This window comes from Lingula anatina, chromosome 6 (genome assembly GCF_051362555.1).
Source record: "Lingula anatina isolate TDL-2025a chromosome 6, LinAna3.0, whole genome shotgun sequence".
Classification (NCBI taxonomy): Eukaryota; Metazoa; Brachiopoda; class Lingulata; order Lingulida; family Lingulidae; genus Lingula; species Lingula anatina.
In genome coordinates, this window is record NC_141772.1 from 21,551,808 (window position 1) to 21,574,798 (window position 22,991).

The following is a 22,991-nucleotide window of genomic DNA, read 5'->3' on the forward strand; positions in this document are numbered from 1 at the left end:
TTAATTTTGAAAGCCAGTGCCATACAAGCTAGGGTAAGTGTAACGTTAGTGGAGCAAAACTCTAAAGCGGTTGTTACCTGTAAAAATCAATGGGAACTCCAGCGTGCTTGACACCGGACCTTGTGTATTGCGTTAGGTGTTCCGCATCTCACTAACACAATCATCCTATCCTCCCTTCCCAATGGGAATCGTCCGAGAAAGCCCAGAGTGTAGCAATCTAGCGTAAAATTCAGCAGATTTCAAAAGGTATAGAGGATAGTGGGGTTCAAAAAATGCCAGACTAGCTAGGTGGTGCGGCAACGAATAAAAATGCTGGAAGTTATCCACGATATTTTGTTGGTGGTTTTCTCAATTTTGTAGAATCACACGCTTTTGCGCAACTTTTTTCACAACATTTTGCGTGTCATTTTTGTATTGCTATCTAGGGCGACAATCCCGGCCCACAGAAGTTCATCCTTATGCTAAGAGAGTACCCCAACCTCACCCACATTCTCTAACGTTTTCTCATCTCGTGTGGCGTCACGCAGTACAGCCAGCCTTCGTTTGGGGGTTCATTTCCAAAGACAGTATCAGTTAGGCCGATCAAGGACTTCTATTCAGTGGAGGTCCTTGGTCAGATCTACGTAGAACGGTAGTTTCATTGGGAAAGAACCCTTTGACTATCTCTGATTATCCCTAACCTGACGCCAGGTTATTTTTGAATGAGTTTCAAGAAAAACACAAGGAAGGGAGTTTGTTCCTACGTCTTCTCCTCTTCCCCTAAAGTGGAAAAAAGCTTTTGTCTTCGTGCATTTTATATCGATTATAACATGAAATTTGATATTGAATATTTATGATACGTTACTAAGTGATACGCCTAAGGCTATGAGCGTGTTATTTTATCATTTACATATTATCAAGTGTCGTAACCATACCGGTTGCCTGTTCTTACTCAGAACCCCAGATCCATAAATTGTATTAAGTTTTATGAACACAGCTGAGCACGGCAAATATGAACGAGCAAGTCAGATAAAAACGTCGATTTTGTTTCCTGGTAAATCGATGACTCCTCTTTCTTAAAATACTCTTCTTTATCCGAAGTTTTGGAGCTTGTCTAAGGATGAGTATAAAATATACGTATTTAATCTAACAAAGCACTGCCTGGTTGGGACTATGAAAAAGAAGTTGACTGGCTGTCCACACAGGTGAGCGGTTGGACCAAAACGATTTCTAAAGTTTCACATTCTGCTTATAATTATATAAATATACCCATGAACCAAATTAAAGCAAGACGAAGGATAAAAACGGATGAGCAGAGATCGTCACTTGTTTCCACAGCTGCGGTAACATTTGAGCTAACAATATTAAATTATGTCTTTATAGATAAAACAAGGTGACAGTTATGCCGAGCCATACTCACATAAGAAGTCTATTTGTTGACTATTTCATGTTTAAGTTCCCCACACTTTTTGTAGCGATTCATTACGCTCATTTATCGAAAAAAGAATTAAGGGAATCAGAAACAGAATACTAAACCGCACTTTGAGATCCAGGTAATAAGGGGAAATACGATCAGTTACATAATTTAAAGCAGACATGAGAATGTAGAAAACAATGCTGTTCCCTATAGTGTGAAAACATTTAGATATTGGCGGTCTGTCAGAAGTGTTTAATTTTTTTATTGGTTTCAAAGTGGAAAAAATAACCAATCCCAACTCGGTGTACATGTAAGTCTCTCTCTCTCTCTCTCTCTCTCTGTGTGTGTGTGTGTGTGTGTGTGTGTGTGTGTGTGTGTGTGTGTGTGTGGGCGGGGCATGGGTACCTTTTATAATTGAAAAAATATTAAGGCGAGCGGACTAAAGCAGATTATTGCATCTGAAACGTTAATTAAAAAATTGTAAAAATAACTTTAAGATATTTTGTTCACTTCGCCCACGGAACGGCTTAACGCCCACACGTTTCTGACCGCGTTCCGGGTCACCCACTTCGTAGCCCCTCAGTTCGTCCCCTCGCCGCCGGGGAGATTTGGCAGTGGAAGACGAATGAATGAATGAGTCATATGTACAGGTAAGATTATCTGGACGAGCTAGTGAGAAGCTGATATATCATACCACCACGCTTTCCGACACTACTTCCACCTTATATACTAGACCTAGCAAAGGACACGGTAGTGGATACACAGAGTTCAATTAAGGATGAGAGAGTTATTAAAGACACGGTGGGGTTTAGAGGAAGTATGGTTCGAATTTCCTGGTCTCCTGTTAGAAAGCCGCAGCCTGTGAACTTAGTGACACAGCAATTAGCACAATACAACCGGTAGGTTTTATTTTTGAGAAAGACATCGTAGTGGAAGCGCAGCTCTCTCTCTCTCTCTCTCTCTCTCTCACTCTCTCTCTCTCTCCCCCTTTTTTTTAATTATCGTTTCCAGGCACCTTAATGGCAAAATAATTGAATTACAGTTCGTGTTTTCGAAGCGCTCTAATTGTGTCTGATAACAATTCTACATACAAAATGACCCTCTGGAAATACAGTGCCTTGGAGGCTGTCGTTCTTTCTACGGGAAATGGGTGATCAATAGGTAAGTATTTCCTGAAGAGCGATAACACTACACGAAAGACGACCACTTCACCGGGAAGAGTGAACGGTCAATAGTGTATAATAAAGACGTTAAAGCCGCGTGTGTGCGGTTATCTGGAAAGCTGGCATAACGTGAACGCGTGGGAGCCAGGGAGGCAACGAGGATTATATGGACTTGCGTTAGAGCTGGGTATTGGAATAAACGCATCTGTAAGTACGTTGCGGGCACGTGTTTAGTATAAAATGAGACTCGACGTAGAAAATTTTTAGCGACGCAGAACGCTGAGTGAAAGAGAGATATATAAATGTAATTTCTTCGTCCTGAAAAACCAGTGATCTGTTTTTTCTTTACTTTATTATTACGCTGTGTGTCACTCTGTTTGTGTCAGAGCACTGTCAGTGGCTTTCCTCTGTCATCACACTCTTTGTCAACCTGAGTGTCAGAGAAAGGTCAGTTTATTCCTTTTGTCACATAAGCTGTCTGTCGGTGTATATAAAAAAGTAACGGTTGATGGGTGCATTATCCATCAATATTTGGTAAAAATATATTTACCTTAGCTCCTGGTAATTTTATAATTATTCAAAATAACGACGTTTCCGGACTTTTTTGGCCGAGTGTATGTATCAACATTGCACATGTATGCTCTGGACAAAGTGAGTGCACTGATACTGAGGGGCTGAACAACAACGTTTGTTTACAAAGACATGATTTCATTACTAAGGGAAACCCACAATTATGTAGCGACTGTGTTCCTTGAGTCATCAACTCTCACCCAATATTTCGGAGGGTGTTCTCTAAAATAATCCATATTTAACTCTTATGCTGGAGAGGGGAAGGGGGGGGGGGGCAGAAATAACTGTGAAACCCAGGGTACCGATCATCCACAGAGACATATTATCGTGACTTGGAGTGGCCAGTGAACCGGAACGGAACTAGATCCGGAGAACGACCGCGTATCAGCCGAGCTGCAACTTCTGTTTCTGCCTGATAATGACCATGGTGAATGAGTCTGGTGAGAAAAATACAAAGCTGCGTTCACTCTAAGGACATAGCGAATCAGTCTTAATGACAAAAGCTGAACAGTTGAATCCCGAGCTGGTGTCTACACAACGTAAAACTAAAAAAAAAATACTTTCGATTGGAAATCTCAGCGGAATAAAAATGTGCTGTGGTAACTGGTGCATAAAGTTATATTTTAAGGTCAGCCTTTTTTTTTTTTGGTAGGACAACAGACGGAATTCGGGTTCGGGCTATCCGAGTTTAGTGTGAGCACGGCTTAAAATTCTCTGGTGTAACGGAGGAATTTCTGACGTACTAGCCGCCGACCGAAGACGTCTGATTAGCGTCATAGTTTGACGCTGTGCAGACTGAACAAAGTGACATCTATAAAATACCAGAAATAGATAGCAACTAGCCTTTGCTGGTTTATAAATATTTCATTTTTGTTTCTGTAGAGTAATGTACAAGTTATTCGTTGTTTAGAAGGCGACAAAACTCGAACAAAATTCTTTCCAGTTTCAGAACATCGAGTGCAAAGTTGTTTACACTGATCAATGTTTCTGTTTCAGCCGACTCGTTCATTGTTCCTTGTGGTATCAACATTGAATTTGAACCGACCAACTTGACGGGAGCAAATCGGTTTACGCAAATCTATATTTCTTTGTTTCAGTTGAGGCGCCACAGGATTTAACGCCGATGAACTTCACGAAGAATTAACATGCAATAGGTATGCGCTACTTCTTATACCCAGGGCTGAAACACGACATAGGATTCTTAACCACACCGAACAAATAAAACTGCTAAGAAATTGCCACTAGCGTCCGTGGACCAATAAGTGGTGCCAGTGGGAGCAATACAGGTGACTACATAGAAACTGTAGCGTATGCCCACGCTGAACAGGGATCCCGGATTATGAGACCTATGTATACACGCATTCATCGAAACTGATTCACAATCACCAAAGCAGCCACAGCAGTCAGTACACACGTAGTGTATATATGTATATATATATATTGAGTATTCTGGGCCAAGGCTGGAGAGAGTGACGAGAGAGAATAAGGAATAGGGGAAGAGAGACTTCAAAGTTTCGGCACATTAATTCATTAAATCAAGTTTTAACGAGGTCGTCAACCATTAAGAAAAGGATATTTAAAGACTCGGGGCTATGAAGGTTAATTGTTCTATATAAAGTTAATACCAGCGGCGTCTGACAAACAGTGCAAACACCGGGTGATTAATCAATAGACAAAAGGAAGGGCTTAAGGTTTGACTTAAACGGCGTTAAATATGGCGAAAAGTTTCCAGAGTAAAACTGGGCTAGTGACAGTAATGGTGTGGCTGTTTTCTGTGGATCTACTCCTCAAGGGTAGTGCCGGTGAACGCGGAGGGTGGAGGCGAAGGCACTGGCGGAGATCTACAACAACACCAGGTGAGTTTGCGCGCGCGCGTGTGTGTGTGTGTGTGTGTGTGTGTGTGTGTGTGTGTGAGAGAGAGAGAGAGAGAGAGAGAGAGAGGGAGAGAGAAAGAGAGAGAGACGATCAAACAGAAACTGTTCTGGCTATACCGAAGAAGGGGGAGGGGTCCAAAACAATATACTAATACACGCGCATACACACCTTTGGTGCACTCTAATCTCCCCCACACTTTAAATAATAGCCCATTATACCGCAATTTCAGTACAGAATGCTCCCTAAGAAACTATGAAAACTCCCGTAACAAAAAGCTCACTACAGCGAGCTGTTTAGATAACAGTCCCGACTCGTGGTCTCTAGTTCCATCTTTGTATTGGTCGGTGTCGTGTTTGTTTTCAAAGCGTGCAGCACGGTCAAGTTTGTAGTATTGCTGCCCTCTGATAACACTGCACCAAAGGGTGTGTTTTACACTCAGCGTGTTGTATCACTTGTTTACTGAGGATCTCTGTATTATAATTTCACTGATGTCTGTTTAAAGGCGTAGGCCTACTATGCGAATTAGACCTTTAAACAGGAGAAAAATCACGACCTACAAACAAAGTTTCGGGTTCCGAATTTCTGATTATTGCCGTCACAAGTTAAATCCACCGGTCTCTATATGCATTTCGGAAGTGACAAAGAAAAACAAAAGACATTTTTGATAGGACTTGCAAACGCAGGGATATTGTAGAGGGAGCAACTGTGTAAAATACTGTAAACTTGCCGAAATATTTACATCACATGGAACATATTTATTATTATAATAAAACTAACTAAAATGATACATATAAGATGATTAAGTGTATTCTCCATTGCAGTCTTATTGCGAATTGCTGCACGGTACCAATGACAAGTGAATGAATATGACTACTGTTATCACTACTACTACCTCTTAATAATAATAATAATAATAATAATAATAATAATACATGTAGTAATAATACATGTAGTAATAATAAATGTAGTAATAAAATTTCTTTATGTACGTACATTGCGCGCATTCCCGCTCCAGGGAACATATTTCTCTTTTTTATTGAGGATGAAAACACAGGTAGATAAAGCGCGCAGACTGCAGGTGTCAGGGAGAGGTCTTTAGGGTACGGTGTAGGTATGAGGTCCTTTTTTACTTGTATATCTTCCTTTAAACATTTCCAGTGCCAATCTGCACACAGACTCGAGAGTTCTGTTTGGAACTATATCTCAGTTATTAATTTCCAGTAGGCCTACTAATACAGGGGCGGATTTAGGCCGTCTTCTGGGTCTTCCGGAAGACGGTCAGATTTTCAAGTTTACATTGGCGGGTATCTAATTTTTTCTGTCGGAAGACGGTCAGAAACGGAGGATGAATCAACGAAGACAATTTGGAAGACTGTCATAAAATATCTCTGGATCCGCCCCTGTAATATACCCTATGGCTACAGCTTCGAAATCATCATTATTTTAAGTCATCATTATTTTAAGTCAAATGTCTACCTATATCTGTAAGCTGAATGGATGTACATGAGCACTTGTTTTAAATATGAATCTAAATAAACACCTTTAACCCTCAAGAGACCAAGCTATTTTACTGACTGAAATGACCAAGTGGGGTCATCTATGACCCCATTATGCTCTGTACAGGGATCCTTATTATAAAAGGCTGTTGAGGCTTTATCACACCCATACTACTCCCGGGATTTAAGACAAGTATTTTATAATGATCTAATGTAATAAGTTTTTGGTAATAATACTTTCATTGCATGAAATAACCAAGCACAGATTTTAAGAACAGCATTACGCCGGTATTTAGACAGTCATTGTCAGTTTCCACTTGCAGAAATATTTCTCTTTTTATTTGCCACACTAAATGAAAAAAATACATTACATAATTACTTTGAGTAAAAATATTTTGATTTATGTTGTATAGGATCATGCTAACTTCAATAAGCATAATTAGCTGACATGCTGAGTAGGGGATACCCTAATGCTGGTAGGAAGTCATACTACTCAGAACACATTCAACCAACCCACATGTATGTTACTACCGCAGCTGTGTATAAAACAAAATCCACACAAACAATTTGTTAATATATGTATAATATGATATCGACAGAATTATTTAGATTTCAGAAATACCCGAAAATTGTAACCGTCAAAATGAGAGACCCAGTTATGAGAACAAGTTCCAACAAAGCTACTGAAATTGGATTCAGCGATGCACTATTAGTAACACTTCAATCACAATCTTCACAAACCACTTATTTGTGCCTATGTTTTGGGCACACTGGCTGGTTGCATGAAGCACATGCATGTGACATTTTCCTGTCAGTGTTGCTTGGGCAAAACATTTGAATAAAATTTAAAAACTAATATGTAAAAACCAATGCTTCTCTTTGGGGTCATAAATGACCCCACAAGAGTTTTTGATGTATACGCCACACTAATTGGTTGATCACTACAAAAAACTGTGAAAGTGTGTAGGATTAGTAGACTGACAAACTCATGCAAGGAAAGAAAATTCGAATAAAAAATAAAGAGATGGCACATTAAATCATATGGCTGGGGTCGTAAATGACCCCACTCGGTCACTTGAGGGTTAAATATTTGAGCTTCACGCCACGAGTTAATGGAACCTCGCCTAAGGCCTTTCATGTATGAGTAATACATTAAGAATACTAACTGAACGATGCGTAAGTCTGAGTAAACGGGAGTCCTTTTGCAACATGTCCGGTTTTTTGTTGAAAAAACGCGCTTCGTCAATATTGTATTTCAGCACACTTGACAGGCGCTAATAGTGTTCATTACAAGCCAGTCTTCTTAATTTCGGCTAAACTGACACGCTTAAAAATCAACTAAAGATATTAACACACCTTGCTTCCCCTCCGCGCAAATTGAGTTCAGCGGAAAACCGGATGCCTTTATTTTTGAGGCAGAAAGTAGCAGCTGTGTTCACGCAGTCAATGTACATGTATATAAGCCCCCAAGATCCATGCTACATGTACAAATACCACAAGAACGCGCACACTCCAGCGCGTGCACACATTGTCAAGTAAATGTAACGTTGTGCTCTAAGATGAAATAAAGAAGTCTACTTCACTAAAACACGCGCGCACACACACACACACACAGAAAGAGAGGGAGAGAGAGACGCAAAGATAAACACACGCACATTCTTGTAGCGGCGAAGAATTTTAGATCCGATCTACTTTATTTTGCCTGTATAAATGCCCAAGGGATTCATCTTCGTATTCTGTCCATAAACAATTCAAAGTTTAAGGAGAGTGTTATAAAAAAGGGGTAAAAAAACGGACAGGTCAATGTTGATAGAAAATGACGTTTGTTGGACCCTTGAAAGGCCAAAGGCATGTTTGTTATAGGTAGACCTGTTCAGATGAAGTCCAAATTTATCGGTTGATGAAGACAATTAGATGAGTTAATTTTGCTGGGCAGTGATGGATGTAGAACGCTTGAAAGGTCAGTTTCTCGTCCATTTACCCCTTGGTTGATATAGGGCCTAATTGAATACTCAAAACAGTTGTGAGGCATTCCTTAACTTGTGCTTGATCCTCTTAACACATTTGAACAAAAAAAAGCGATGTAGGCCTATATCCATAGCCTATTGACCAATACATAGTAGTGTGTGTGTGTGTGTGTGTGTGTGTGTGTGTGCGCGCGCGCGCTTGCATGAGCACATATACATGTATGTGCGTTTTGTCGAGTTGAATGGGCTTGAATATTTGGACCTTGACCACGAATATAAAATAGGCTAAACCTTAAGTGAATTTCAGACCAAAACGGATTCAAAAACGTTACATTAAATGACACATATACTGATATTATTGCCTATCATAATGTTATTATATTCAGAACGTCAAGTTGACAGATAGAGTACTATTGTTTTCTGTTTGATGTTCTTCCAGCGAGGTGGCCATGCGGATACACGAGCAATGAATGCGAGGAGATCCTTCAGGTCCGCGCCGTGCCAGGCCAGTGTGGAGAATTCTTTATGTGCACGTGGAACGGATGGAAGAAAAAAATGTGTCCCCCTAACAAACATTTCAACGAATCTTTAACTTACTGCGTTCTCACTGACTCTGAACCTTGCGTACCTGTCGTCTGCCCAGAGGTGACGCAGACGACGGCCAGACAAATATCAAAGATCACTACAAGACCTCAGGTTGAGCAGACGACACGGGCGTCAACGTCGCGAAATGATCACAAAGAAACGATAACACGGTCACATTTGGAAGTAACTAGTCCCAAAAGCTCACCACCCTCTGTTCCCGTGGTAACTCAAAGGAAAAACGGAACAAAGGGAATAACAATAAGTGGTACGCGGTTGATACAAACAACAGCGAGCGCAGTTGTGCAAATATCAACTAAAGATAAACCCAAAGAAAAAATTCCTTCAACGCAGAAAACCACACCATCGGGTGATTCCACTCATAATACAAATGGTAAGGTTTTATTTCTTATCTTCTATGATCTATATACACTCTAATGTGAAAGAAAATAGAAAAGCAACAGAAAGATTCCCTTTATTATTAGATTTGTTTTGTTTGTCTTTTATGGCATAAGTTTGTCTGATTATTTCATCTCTGCTGCTGAAGGTTGAAATGATAAATCAACAGATTACAAAGTTGCACACTTTTTTATTTGTGAGCTGATATGCATCTTTTTGTTCGATTCAATTCCATACGCAGAGATTTCCCCTCTCAGTGGGCTTATTTCCTCTAAAGATATTCTTTTTTTTACTGTCAGTATATGCAACTCATTGTTGTCTGTCTCTCCAACAACATAAATATATATTAAAAATATTGTTTCAAGAGAGACTTGAGCTTAAGCGTATTTTCTATCTATAAGACATGGCGGGTTCCACCTCAACCTCAAGGGTCTTCGCCAAACTAGTGATACCGTTTATCTCTTTAATCTCGATTCCCATTTTACCATCAGTGCACAAAAGACAATAAATATATATATAAATACCAAACATGAATATAGATAAATGGCCATTACAGGTTCTACCATCCTTGAGAAGAGTACACCGGATGATCCGTTATACGTTGGGCAGTCGGGTGTGAATTCGGCAGTCATAGTAGGGACATGTATAGGGGTGTCCGCGGTGCTCGTTATAGTAGCAGTGGTGCTCTTCTTTCTGTGGAGGAGAAACCGCGGGAAAGGACACGGGTAAGGCTGTGTTGTTTAGACAAGTGGTAATCCTTTTTTTCCTGTGATAAAATACAAAGTGAGAGTGGTTTCCCTACTCCCTTCCGCACGCACGCACTGACTCGCTCGCGCAAAAGTGGGGAGATGAAACTAATGCAGGTTTTATGCTTACTGGTATTGTTATGATGTATGGGTGTGTATGTGTGTTAGCCCCTTCACCCTACTTACGCTCACGCGCTCACATGCACGTACGCAAACGCACACATAGATCTTAACATGAGAAAACCATGAGGCGTCTGAAAATATGAGATTTACTCGATTATCATCTTTACAAGGTTACAAGCATAGTACAGTTTTTATCGCCAGCCATTTGTTGGATTGCATACTGGAGCTGTAGATGAGGAGTTTGGCACTTTGTCTTTGTAAATAAAAACCGCCAGTTTGAATTATTGGCAATTTGGTGTATCTATTAAGGTGTGCTGCTTTCCGTAGTACGTCTTCAGAAACCAGCACATTAAGACCCAATCCTAGTATATATGGCTCATTGCAAATTCCAGACCTGCTTTAGGGACATTCAACTGTCAATTTACCCCACAATATCTAGCTTTTGTCTGACCTATTTTTGTAGTCCCGTTAAATTAAATTTACGATAAATGTAGCTCTGTAGCTAAGTCCTGATTTTACGGACATTCAAGTCAAAAGTTACCTCAAAATTTTTAGCTTTTGTTTGGTTTATTTTCATAGTTCTGTTATATTTAACGCATGGCAAACATTTCTCCGCCTTCGCGTGTCTATTTCCCTCCAGGACCTCTCCAATATTTACTAAACGTTTGTGATTATTTAAGTTTTCAACTATCTTCACTCCATGGGAGTAAAATTCAATTCCCCAACAATGGACATGTTTGTGAAAATATCATTGGGCGCAGCCAGGGTAAACATTTTGTAACTCCGATTTCTAAACGTGTACCCAACGTCCCCGTAATGCAACGTGTACACAAGGGAAAAAGAGGGAAAATACCTTATCAAAACACGCTGGAATTGAGGTCACCTACGCATACCTGCTGGGATTGTCTCTGTTAAAATTGAGGCAGTTTGTCCTAAAATATTGTTCCAAATGATTACAATGCAGTAAAATTATATATATTGCTGAACTTGCAGTCTCTTTCTGATGAAATGTGTTATAAAATGAGGGACATTTTCTGTGTTTTATGTGTTACAATTAGATTGACGTTTTAAGCACTGCTGAAGTACAATATTTACATGGGTCAGGTCCGCTCTTTATTCTATATCCAAGACCCTGAATGTTGTGAAACATTATACGTTATATTAACTTTCCATGTTCTTTGTCAAATTGCAACAGCCAAAGTAGAAAGTACATCTTTTCTAAAAATTCCATTGAACATAAGTTTTTGTTAAGTGGTTTTTAATCACTCGTGGTCATTTGTGTGTCTTACTGATAACGAACTAATGCACCCCAAACAAGACCACATAGGAAATAGCATTTAATTTTTGGTAATCTCACGCCGACGCCGGTGACCGGTTTAGTAGTGACTCATACAAGTTGCTGTTGAATGGCAGAAAGCTGCGTCACTTCAGGCTCAATATCAATTCCGTTTCTTATGTTGACTGGCAGTTATTGCTCGTTAAAATTAACGAACTGCAATTACTTTAAATCATGAGAGAGAGAGAGAGAGAGAGAGAGAGAGAGAGACTTAATGTTTGTATATTTGTAGTAATGTGTTTGGGTACGTGTGTGTGTGGTGTGTGTGTGTGTGTGTGTGTGTGTGTGTGTGTCAGAGAGAGAGAGAGAGAGAGAGAGAGTGAGAGAGCAGTTAAATACATAAGGAGAGGATGATAGCTACATGCATTCGCATTTTCTCCTATGCTGCATTTATCCCTTTTTAATGAGGATTAAACTGCGTTGAAATCTTATTACTGGTAACCGAGATATAGGCCCTATAAACTGTGTGATCTAAAGCTCGCGTTTCTTTATAGGGATTGGTAATTCGAATTTTAAATAACACAAGTTAAATTAAATTGCAATTTAAAAATTGGCAGAATGGCAGTTAAGGTCCTTATCCTTCCATTATCTTTGAATAACATATTTGTTCAACATGTGACTGTGGTTTGTCGAATGACATTTTATCACATATTTAAAATGCAATTGTTGCTAAATTACTCAGCGCCAAACGCAACTTCGAGACACCGCAAAGCCTGATGTCCTTGCCAATATGCTGTAAATACCGGATATTCTCTCTCTCTCTCTCTCTCTAATTATGATAAAAAGTACAATTCTGGTGCGAAACAGATGATGTGAATTTTGCAACATACTCCTTGTCTTTAATTGTTTTTTTAAAAATAAAATCACAAAATTGAAATTAAAACATTCTGTGCATTTTTGATGACAATTTATACAAAATACGGATAAAACCCCAGAAAACTAATATTTTTGCCATCGGGCCAAATATTGCTTTAATGTTTTTTCATATATTTTTTTTACTTTATAGAAACACGCCTTATTATCAGTCATTATCTACAAATTTCAGGTGCTTTGGGAACGGCGGGCGTTCTCGGAATTTCCGAGACGACAACTCTGAGATTTACAGTGAAGTCCTGGAAGACGAGGAACTGGTTAGTAGCGCATTGAACTGTGAAAAATCAGTTTTGTCATTTACTTTTGAACAAAATGCAAATCGGGATAAAGAATTAAAGAAAATAAAAAGACTGAACTTGTTATTCTACCAATGAGGCATGTCAATTCAGTCAAAGATCAAGGCACCTTTGATGTAGGTTCGACACGTCAGCCTATTAGATAGAAAAAACAGGTTTTATCTCTTTAGAAACTCGCACGTTATGTCATATTTTACACCGAAATTGTCAACCGTTTAAGTCGTGAGAAAGGCAATTGAAAAAGTATTTTACTTAGATATAGAATGCTAGGCAGTTAGTTGTGTACACAATATATGTTGTTACATGGGCCTATTACAAGTTTTCATTTACCTTTGCAGTATAAATTTGAATGTCGATCGATCGTTATTTTAAGACCAGTGATGCCTTAACAACAACAATGACAATAATAATAATAATCTCATCTAAATTTACCAGGGTAACCCAGCCGTTCGTCACCTCTGTCTATCCAACTCCAACGCCTTCACTCCAACGATGCCTAACAAGAACCCGCACAACGAGAACATGTTGACCATGAAAGACGGCATCATTACGACCCTCCCGCACAGCAAGCAAGTGGAGGACAAGGCAAACATGTATGAAAAATTACCACGGAATGCTAGCAGAGAAGATGCCCACAACGATTACCAAGCTCTTTTGCCAGACGAAAACAACAGTAATATGGAGCCGGACTTGAGACCGAGCCACGTTGTCGCTGATAATGCATCGTACGCAGTGGTATCGAAAAAGGCGGACAGAGAGAAAAAAGGAGGACAAAACGAAAGAGGAAGTGAAGGATTTCGCCCAACTAGTCTTGCTTCTAAAGCGTCTCGTAATTCGGAAACTTTGAGCATAGTGCCTCCAAGCAAATGTAGTACTTCCGTAAACTCTGACGGAAGTTATCTAGAACCCATAGCTAGTCCTACACCGCTGATAAGAGCGGACGATTCTAGAAGGCGCTCGGATTTAATGGCCGACGGTGGGGGGCGTTCCATGTTCACCAACCCTGAACAAGGAGAGAGCGAAGACTATGATTACCCTGAGTTTGACAGTGAAACAGAGGGAGAGGAACCGGAATACTTCATTCTAGAAAAGGAAGATGTTCCCCCAAAGTTCACGGGGTACGATCCACGACCTTCAAAAGCTGTCGGAAATGGCACCGGAGCTGGTGCGAAGCGGTCGTCTGCTAATTCTTCAGCAGGGCTGCCTCCACAAAACCAGACTACCAAACTGCTACAAAATGGAAGTATAGCTGACAGCAGTAGCACTGTTAGTTCCATAGGAACTTTCCATTCGGACAATAATCAAGATTTACTACAGAGCATCTTCAGCGTTCTGGGGTCGCAACCAGAGCCAGCAGTTGGCGCTTCAGGGCAAAGACTACTCGAAGGGGATGGAAGCCGACGTACAAGTGGAACAGCAGTTGAACCCTACGATGAACGCGAATATTATGAATTAGAAGATCCAGAGGAATGGAAGGGGGACTCATAGACATTGATAATTTTTTCTAATAGTTTAATGCATGCTGGCATCTTCAACGACGGTTAGAAAACAGAGCCTCACACACATCCTCTTAATTACACTGAATTACATGTATTATTATTTTTGCTAAAACTCTACAAACGAGAGGCATGAGTTTTTCTACCCCTGCCTCCATCCCCTCTACCCTGTGTTAAAATACCCTTCCATCTGATATTATATCCCAAAGAATGTTGGACGAGCAAGTGCGTACTAGTAGTAGAGTAGTGTATGGAATGCTGGCCTAATTTATGTTATACCTTGATATAATTTATCTCATTTTTTTGGCATAGCCACATGTCAGATGAAGATATCATCTGTAACTATGGTAAAGCGATTTTTTTGTGTAAAAGTTGGTGATTTAATCTCAGCCCAGGTGGAAGTGGGTAAGAATTTCAGGGTTTATTGTACTGCATCGTATGAAAATATACCTACGGTAAAAACTTTAAAATTTCGTCGGTTTTGAAAAATCCGTCAGACGACTATATTCCACCCACCTATATTCATTACTTACCTATTTTTCAAATAAGTTAACTGACCAAACTGAATAAACACAAAAAAATATTATACCCAGTTTATTGAGAAAAACTAAATGGAAGTCATATGTAGCAGACCAATGAGAACTTCTATTTTAGGGTAAAAAAATCTCAGTTGGTTTTTATACAGTTATCACAAACAGTGACTGTGCTTAAACAGTGTTTGACCATCTCTGTTTTTTCTTGAAGAATACAAAGAAATTTCACTGTTTCTGCATAAATATTAATTGTTATATCTATAAATACTACTTCTTGTGACATAAAGCCTGTTACACAGGCTTTAAAAATATTTCATATATTTATTTATTTATTTATTTCAAATGCTGTTTAATAGTCAACTTTACCATAAACTCCACATTGCAGTTATTATGGTATGGATTTACCAGCTGTTTTTGTTAAAATAATCAAGAATGCACCACATAGGCATAAATTATTATGAAAATCAGGACATATAAAATTATAAGTTAAGTTTCTTGCTGTGTCATGACTAGAATGTCAACATCCAAGTTACGCCTTTGTCACCTTTTGGTCACTGTAGTGCTAAAAAGTTTGGCCACTTCAGAATCCCTGACCAGTCCACAAGCTAGCTGTCCACTGAGGTCAGGCTGGTCAACAGCACCATGTTGTAAGAGAATTTTGATACACTCTGTATGTTGTGCTCCACTGGCTATATGTAATGCTGCAAGAGAAATACCACCATGATTTAACATACAAGTTACTATTACATATTGGGTCTTTTTCACATCGAGCTTTACAGTTTTCTGTAACGTATTGTCTAGTTTTTAAGACTGACAACTTTAAATCAATGACCTTGCCTTTGAAATGGTTTATGCCAATAAATGTTAAACAGATATGAGGTCCTCTGTATGTTGCACTAGACAATCATGTCACAATTTCAGTGTCCTTGTACATGTTCATTGTATTTTATGATATTTTATAAGCTGGAAACTTTGAAAAATGATTTGATGGTCTCTATATATTATGGTAAAGCATTAATTCATGAACTTGAGACTTAATAATATTATCCATACACCATGTCTGATTCATCATCATTGGATAATTGAACAAATTTTGTTCTCATACCACAGTGGCTTAGGCATGTCCTAGGTATCACATTCAGGTGACCAAGATTGTGATCAAGGTGAAATATGGTGGATCAGAATCTGAATGTAGACTAGTTTACAACTTATTACTTAGTTTCTAAGTCAAAAATTACTGTTATTAAATCATTATTTAGTGGTATAAGGTAAAATTATTCCTTCTCAGTCTTTGGACTTCATACAGCTAGCTAAATGTCTCAGTAAATTCTACAGACTTGCTGATGGGAATGAACACGGGGAACAAAAACCCACACTTCTCACTATCCAAAACTTGATTATGAATTGTAGATGTGAAATATCTGAATGGAACAGGTGCACTGTATGGTGTGTTTTTGCTGCAAGTTAAATCGCTTAAAACATTTATGATGAAGCACACGGTGTAAGGTAACTACAACGGTGCTTCAAAAAATTCTGACTGGGCTTTATTGTAAAAGTTATGAGATTATTAAGCAGAGGAATACTATGGATTGCTTTAGATAGCTAGGTTGAAAAATTACATTCCTAAAACCCAAAATAAAGAACTGAGTATTATGGTCAAGTTATGTATGCTATAGAACTTATATCATGCAAGACTATCAATATTTTAAACTTTTTTATAACAACGCATGACAGTTTTTAATTATCTCAAATATTTTAAGTTAAAAATGCATGTTGTTATATGCACAAGATTATTATGCACAGTGCCTAATCCTATGTCAATAATTTGCTTATATTCTCAAGGTGCCAAATAAATGTTTTTTTATTTAAAAGTACCTGTTATTTTTTTATGTTAGGTAATGAGATTGTGGCGATGCTCCTGATGATGATAAACATAGATGATGGCTATGTGTATAGACATACTGTGTCTTAGACCCCATTCCCAGAGATTAGATCGATCTACTTTAGATCGACCTAACTCCCTGAGGGTTCGCGCTAAATAGCTGTCAGCCGAGCGGGCACGCAAGTTAATTACCCCCTTACAGCTTGTAGTAGGCGGGACGGACATTTAAGCCGGATTATCTGACAGTAATCTAGTGAGACTCCCCGCAGGGATAGATCGATCTAAAAGCTCTGGGAATACGCCCTTACAGACAAACTTAATGGCATAGTCACTACCAAATTTCAATTATGTGCTTCTATTTCTCTAAATATTCAGAAAATGCGCCTAGCACAGGACTATATATCCAACTCTGCAGGAACTCGCGCTGACTGCAATCAGCTTACCTGAATGACGCACCTCCTCCTGGTATAGTAGAATACAGAAAAGCTGGTGATTATACGGATGCGTTGGAAACAAGAGGAGGCATATTATTCAGTTAAACTGATTGCATTTAGCAAGAATCCCAGAAGACTTGGATTAATCTACCTAGACTGATGGTGTCTTTGCTAATGGAGTTATAGCATCTGTCCATGAAAAAGAAAATTTTATCACTTTCACTGATGCAAACATCATTCAATTTTGCCACTGCTGGGAAGTCTTTGTCTTACACAGAATCCAGAAGTATGAAGAGTGTGAAAATTTCTCTCACCTGATCTGCCTCTGTTGTCCTTCTTGCTCAAGTCACAGCCATGCTGCAGTAGACACAGCATCATGGTTGACTGGCCCTCCTAAAATATGACACAAAATATATCTAGCTGCAGACATGAGTCTTGGTTAAAAAATCTCATTTATCTTGTCTTGGGACCAAACACTTCATCTTGATTAATATTAGAACCCACCAAAACTGAATTAAAAACAGACAGCAAATTACATTTTTCAATAAAAATGGACAGCAAAAAGAATGGAAAACCCAAATACCAAATTTGTGAATCTATGTGTTGGTGAAAACTAAGATCATCATGATTTTTCATGTGAACTTTTCTGCTTAAGTCTCATCTACTTTGTTTTTGTGAATCAGCCAGCTTTTAAATTAACTTTCTGGCTACTTCAGTTACAAACCAATATATCATTCAGTTGATATCTTGGTATTAATTTAATTACACAGGCAGTAACTTAAGAGAAATTACTTGACCTTTTCAATGGGGGGAAAATTATGAATTTTACAGATACTGTATTTTCTTTAAATCATATTAATTTCTTACAATTAGAACATTGCTAGTATTCAATATTTGAGTGGCAACAAAATTAAAATGTATGTTACTCTATAGTTCCATTCTGTTCATCAAAAGTACCAAAAATGCTTTATACAAAAGCACAATTTTGTGATTATAAAATTATGTATATATGAAAGTATGATAATTTTTGCCCAATGAAAAATTGAGAAATTACTGTATTCACTATTTGCTGTGGGTGCCATTCCATCCTAGCATGAACTCAGCCTAACCTTGGCAGCCAGGTGTAGAGCAGTGTTCCCAGTATGTGTAGAAGTGTTGATGTCTACCCCACATTTCTGTATTAAGTGCTCCACTGATTCCACACAGCCTGCCTCTGCAGCAAGGTGGAAGGCTTCTCTGCCCAGGATGTCCCGTTTTCTGACACTTGCCTGTAAAATGATTTAAACTGTAGAGCACCCAAGAGCACTGATAGGTGTCAAATTCTTTTTGAAATTATTGAAAAAAAAATATTACGAGCCCCAGATTCTGTTGATATTGTTATCATTTCTTTTCCTCCTCAACATCTATCCAGAAACCTGAATATAATCAAATTTCAAATCTAGACAAATGTTTAGAGACACCTAGGTCACTATTACCTCTTGTTGGTGCAGGTAATGACAAAAAACATAAAGAAGTCTACTAATTTAATAAAATGCATACAGCAGTTCTGACTGCAACATGCTGGGCCTATTGCTGTAACATTTCTGTAAAAAACCAGTGATGAGAATTAATCACCTGAACTCAACTGTTATCTCTGGACAGCTATCCTGAGGAAAGGAGACATTTTTATCACTGGATAGCAATATCAGAAATGAAAATTAGACCCCATTACCACAGATTTTAGATCGATCTACCCCTGTGGGGAGTCTCAGTAAATTACTGTCAGCTTAGCCAGCTTAAGCGTCTGTCCCGCCTACTAAAAGCTGTAAGGGGGTAATTAACTGCCGTGAGCACTCGGCTGACTGCAATTTAGCGTGAACCCCCAGGGAGTTAGGTCGATCTAGATGGATCTAAATCTATGGGAATGCACTCATATTCTCACTCTGAACATACCCCATGTGCTATCAGCATGTCCGCCACATGAAGGTGCCCCGCCCTGAGAGCGTCCATGAGGGGTGTGGTTCCACAGCTGTCCTGTTGGTCAACAGGAGTCAGACCTCTGTCCAGAAGGATGTCCACTGCTGACTGCTGACCATGAAGAGCTAGAGAACAATGGAGATTTAATAAACAGTAGTCAAAGTTCTGCCTATTAAAAATGGTTTCTACTGCAGGAAGATACAATGTAGCCTAGTATGTTATGGATTCAAAATGTTTCTTAATAAGGATATTCTGAAATTCTTGAAATGCATGTTTACATATGAGTTAGGGAGACCATTTTTGATACAATAACTGTAACAATTCCTGCTTCAATTAAAGCTAGAAATACAGCCAAAATGTTCCTCTGTTCTGTCACCAACAAAACTGAACAAGGCACATATAAAGTAACTTAGGGTCACAAAAGGAGTATGCTTACTGTTAGCATGGAAAATCATGTTTAAAGACAGTCTCAGTGGGTTAGATTAATGTATAGAAGCAGGTTCTATGTAAAGCTTTGATCAGATTTGTGTTTTGTGAGATTGTTTATTATTATATTAATAAGTCTGGGTCACAAAAGTCCTGTTAAGACAACTAGAATAAAGAATTAGAAAACGAAAACTATTTATCATGATTTCGGAGCACAGCCAGAAGTACTTCCGGCTCAAGGTCACGACCTCGATTTTCCCACGCTTACGACCAATCACAGCAGGCTTCAGTCAGAATGAGATAGACGTCACGACTACACAGCGAAACTTGTCAGACATGTAAGTGCCGCCTGTCCATCTTTTCGGTACATGTACCGATCAAAAATAGACAACGTAAAGCCCAAAACGCTCTTATACACGTAACCAACTTTGTATGAGCACAAATATTGTCATTTATTGTGAACAGGATAATATGATAATCAGACACACTTGAGACCTGTGAAGCGCATACTCACGTGTCGAGGAGTAGTTTCGCCATTGCCTCGTATGTGAGTCCTAACTCAGCTTTAAGTGTCCTCCACCGCCCCACCTCCCTCCCAACATACACAGTCTGAGTGCTTCTTCGTCTGTCTCTAATTTTCTTTCGTATCTTTCGAACTGGAGTGGCTATTTTCTTTCGTCCCTTTTTGTCGCTCTCCTCTTCAGACTTGACGCGCGTCTGAGCCATGTTTGCTGTTTTGGCGCCAAATAGTAACATCCGGGTCTCAGCCGTAGTACTTCATTCATAGTAAACCGCGAGACTTAGCGAGAAATTGCGCGTTCTGAAGCCGTACTGTGAGGTGGTAGCTGAGTATTTAAGACGAGTCGTCTTTTATTATTTAATGGAACTTAAAAACGGTATTAGGTAGGTTCATTTTCTCAACGGTTTTGGATAGGATATACCTTGGTCATTATGGGGAAATTGGTGAGATTTCCAGGAAAATTCATTTTCGTGCTGTTTTAAGGGTTTAACGCGCTGAGACTGTCTTTAATTTGCGTGCAATGATCATGATCAGATGTCTAGCATTTTTAAGTAAACCCAACTTACATGTAAATACACAGCAAAGTGTAATCTCAGTACACCATTATTTTCTGTTTTGTTAAAATTAGTTTCAATTTTTCATATTAACCAAACTTGAAATCCTTCAAATGTAACCAATACAAATTTGTCTCCAGCCCAGCAATAACTGTAAAATTATTATAAGACTAGTTAAGTGTCCGGAAGTGTTTATAAAATGAATTTAAAACAGAACTTTAATAACCTGCAGTATGTAAAGGTGTCCTTCCATTTTTGCTGACAGTATTAGACACCAGTTCATCACAGTCCAGTAGATAGTTCAGAACCCTGGCATATCCAACCCTGTATGGACATAAAATACACTGTTTAAGGAATAATTGTTACAGATATCTGTGTTTACTCTATTTTAATCATATTTCAATCTTTAATAATCACATTGTTTTCTTATCAAAATATTTTTCTTGATAAAAGGTGATGAATTTTTTTTTTAAATATGAGCTCTTATCTCTTGATTGCACACAATCATCTTGTAAAAAATGGTGGTTATTATTAAGAATGGGTAAATTATTAAGAATGGTTATACATGCTTTGAAATGGAAAACCTGCTCATAAAAACACACAAACACATACTGTACAAACTAATGTACACACAAACACACACACATTCATACGCACACATGCATGCATAACACACACACACACACACACATGCACGCACACACGCACCTCACAGCCAGGTGGAAGCAGTTCCAGCCATCTTTATTCTTCAAGCTAATATTGGCCCCCCTCTGTATCAGCTCCTGGATTACTTCAAGGTTAGTTTTAGTGCAGGCCAACATCAGTGGTGTCCTTCAGTACACATGAAATTAAAATATGTATAAATAATAATCAAAATCTACTTATGAATTTTTGTGCATCAACAGTTTAGTCAAAAGCAAATAAATAAATAAATAATAAATAAATAAAATAATAATTTTTATAATGTAGTAATAAACATAATAAACATGGATGTCTAGGTATATTCTGCTCATTTAATCAACGATAAAACATTACATTCTCATGGTCCCATACCAATCAGCTTTCTTCAAAGCATCTATTGCCGCTCCATTGTTTAACAAAACCGTCACACACTCCAACTGACCGAAATGTGACGCTTCATGCAGTGCCCGTTTTCCGTCGAAATTGCCCTGATTTATGTCAACCCTGGCCTCCAGGCAGTAATTCAATATGTCCACATGTCCGTGTCTTGCTGCCAACGTGAACAAAGTGTCCCCCGATTTCGCGTGGTGTGCCCTTAGCCATGAGAAATCATCACCAGGAAAGTTATGCTCGATGCAGCGTTTCACCGATTCCAGATGGCCGTGTTGCGCCTCTTTAAGAAGGGCGTCTGTGGCGTTTGGAGAGGGCATTATAGGCTTTTATCAGAAGTGCTGCACATATTTCACACAGTAGTATCCTGCATAAATACTGAGCAATTTATTCGCCCATTTAATGCGCTTTAACCAGGGGCCTAAATGTTCAGCACCCTCGACAACACGACTTCGTGATCTTTCGTAAAAGGAGGCGGGAACAGCTGCTCTCTGCAATCTCATCTGCGTCTGTCGCATCAAACGCAATGAAGTCAAATTGGTTACATAATTTGCCTATAAATTCCCTAACTTATTTTGAAGGAAGCAACATGGTCGTGGGGACAGGAACAATGGTGGTTCTAGGTTGAGCCAACTGCGAATATGTTCCCAGTGAACACAGAACGTTGTTGTGAAAAAAAAAAAAATGTGAGCCAACATCTAATTTTAATTATGCAGCCTTAGATCTACATTGAAATAGAAACGAGACAAAAGAGGGATGTTGCTTTCAAACGGTAGGTAAAAATCATTTACACTGTTGATGTTATTGTTTTCATCGCCTGTCCGTCGGTAGGGGGGCCTACATACATTTGTTACTACGTCGCACATTCTTTTTTGTTACATCTCAGTATCATACCCCGTACAAATTTTGAGTAGTGATGCAATACCTTTCAACCCCGCTGAGAATCGTCACTATCACATCGCGTACAAGGCAAGAGCGGTGTCGCGTCTGATACTGTGAAATGCGTACTGATACACACCTTGAAAACGGGTAGTGTGGTCTGATCTACCGGTGAATTCAGGATCATTCGGTGCCGAGTCTGGTAGTTGGGTAGCTTTGCTGTCTAGTTGTAATATAATCTCTACCTTCATTAACATCGCTGAAAGTATATAGAAAGAATAGACGGCAGGATTAACCAAGGAAAGGTAAGGGCGACTGGCGGAAGTTGCTCTTTTCCCTTCTTTTTCTTCCTCTTCTGTCTTTATTTTGCCAGTGTGATTATATATTATATTTGCACTAACTTGTTAAGGAGTATCAT

The 22,991-nt window shown here is 39.0% G+C and overlaps 2 protein-coding genes across 4 annotated transcripts; one reads left to right on the forward strand and one right to left on the reverse strand.

The window, feature by feature from the left end:
- The first annotated feature begins 1,962 nt into the window (after window positions 1-1,962).
- LOC106175107 (uncharacterized) lies at window positions 1,963-15,724 on the forward strand. 3 transcript variants are annotated; one of them, XM_087014637.1, is made up of 6 exons: window positions 1,963-2,046; window positions 4,227-4,985; window positions 8,907-9,443; window positions 10,005-10,173; window positions 12,699-12,783; window positions 13,258-15,724. In XM_087014637.1, the coding sequence occupies exons 2-6, from the start codon at window positions 4,844-4,846 to the stop codon at window positions 14,308-14,310; spliced, it is 1,986 nt and encodes a 661-aa protein (XP_086870763.1). In that variant the 5' UTR covers window positions 1,963-2,046; window positions 4,227-4,843; the 3' UTR covers window positions 14,311-15,724. The 3 variants fall into 3 exon arrangements, with proteins under 3 accessions (XP_086870763.1, XP_013412395.2, XP_013412397.2); XM_013556941.2 differs by having other exon boundaries at window positions 2,011-2,295; XM_013556943.2 differs by lacking the exon at window positions 1,963-2,046 and adding an exon at window positions 2,399-2,766.
- LOC106175108 (ankyrin repeat domain-containing protein 16-like) lies at window positions 14,898-22,184 on the reverse strand. Its single transcript, XM_013556945.2, has 7 exons — window positions 21,677-22,184; window positions 21,332-21,454; window positions 20,850-20,947; window positions 19,100-19,248; window positions 18,277-18,435; window positions 17,482-17,560; window positions 14,898-15,552 (listed from the first exon to the last, which is right to left on the reverse strand). The coding sequence occupies exons 1-7, from the start codon at window positions 22,012-22,014 to the stop codon at window positions 15,392-15,394; spliced, it is 1,107 nt and encodes a 368-aa protein (XP_013412399.2). The 5' UTR covers window positions 22,015-22,184; the 3' UTR covers window positions 14,898-15,391.
- Window positions 22,185-22,991: the final 807 nt, after the last annotated feature.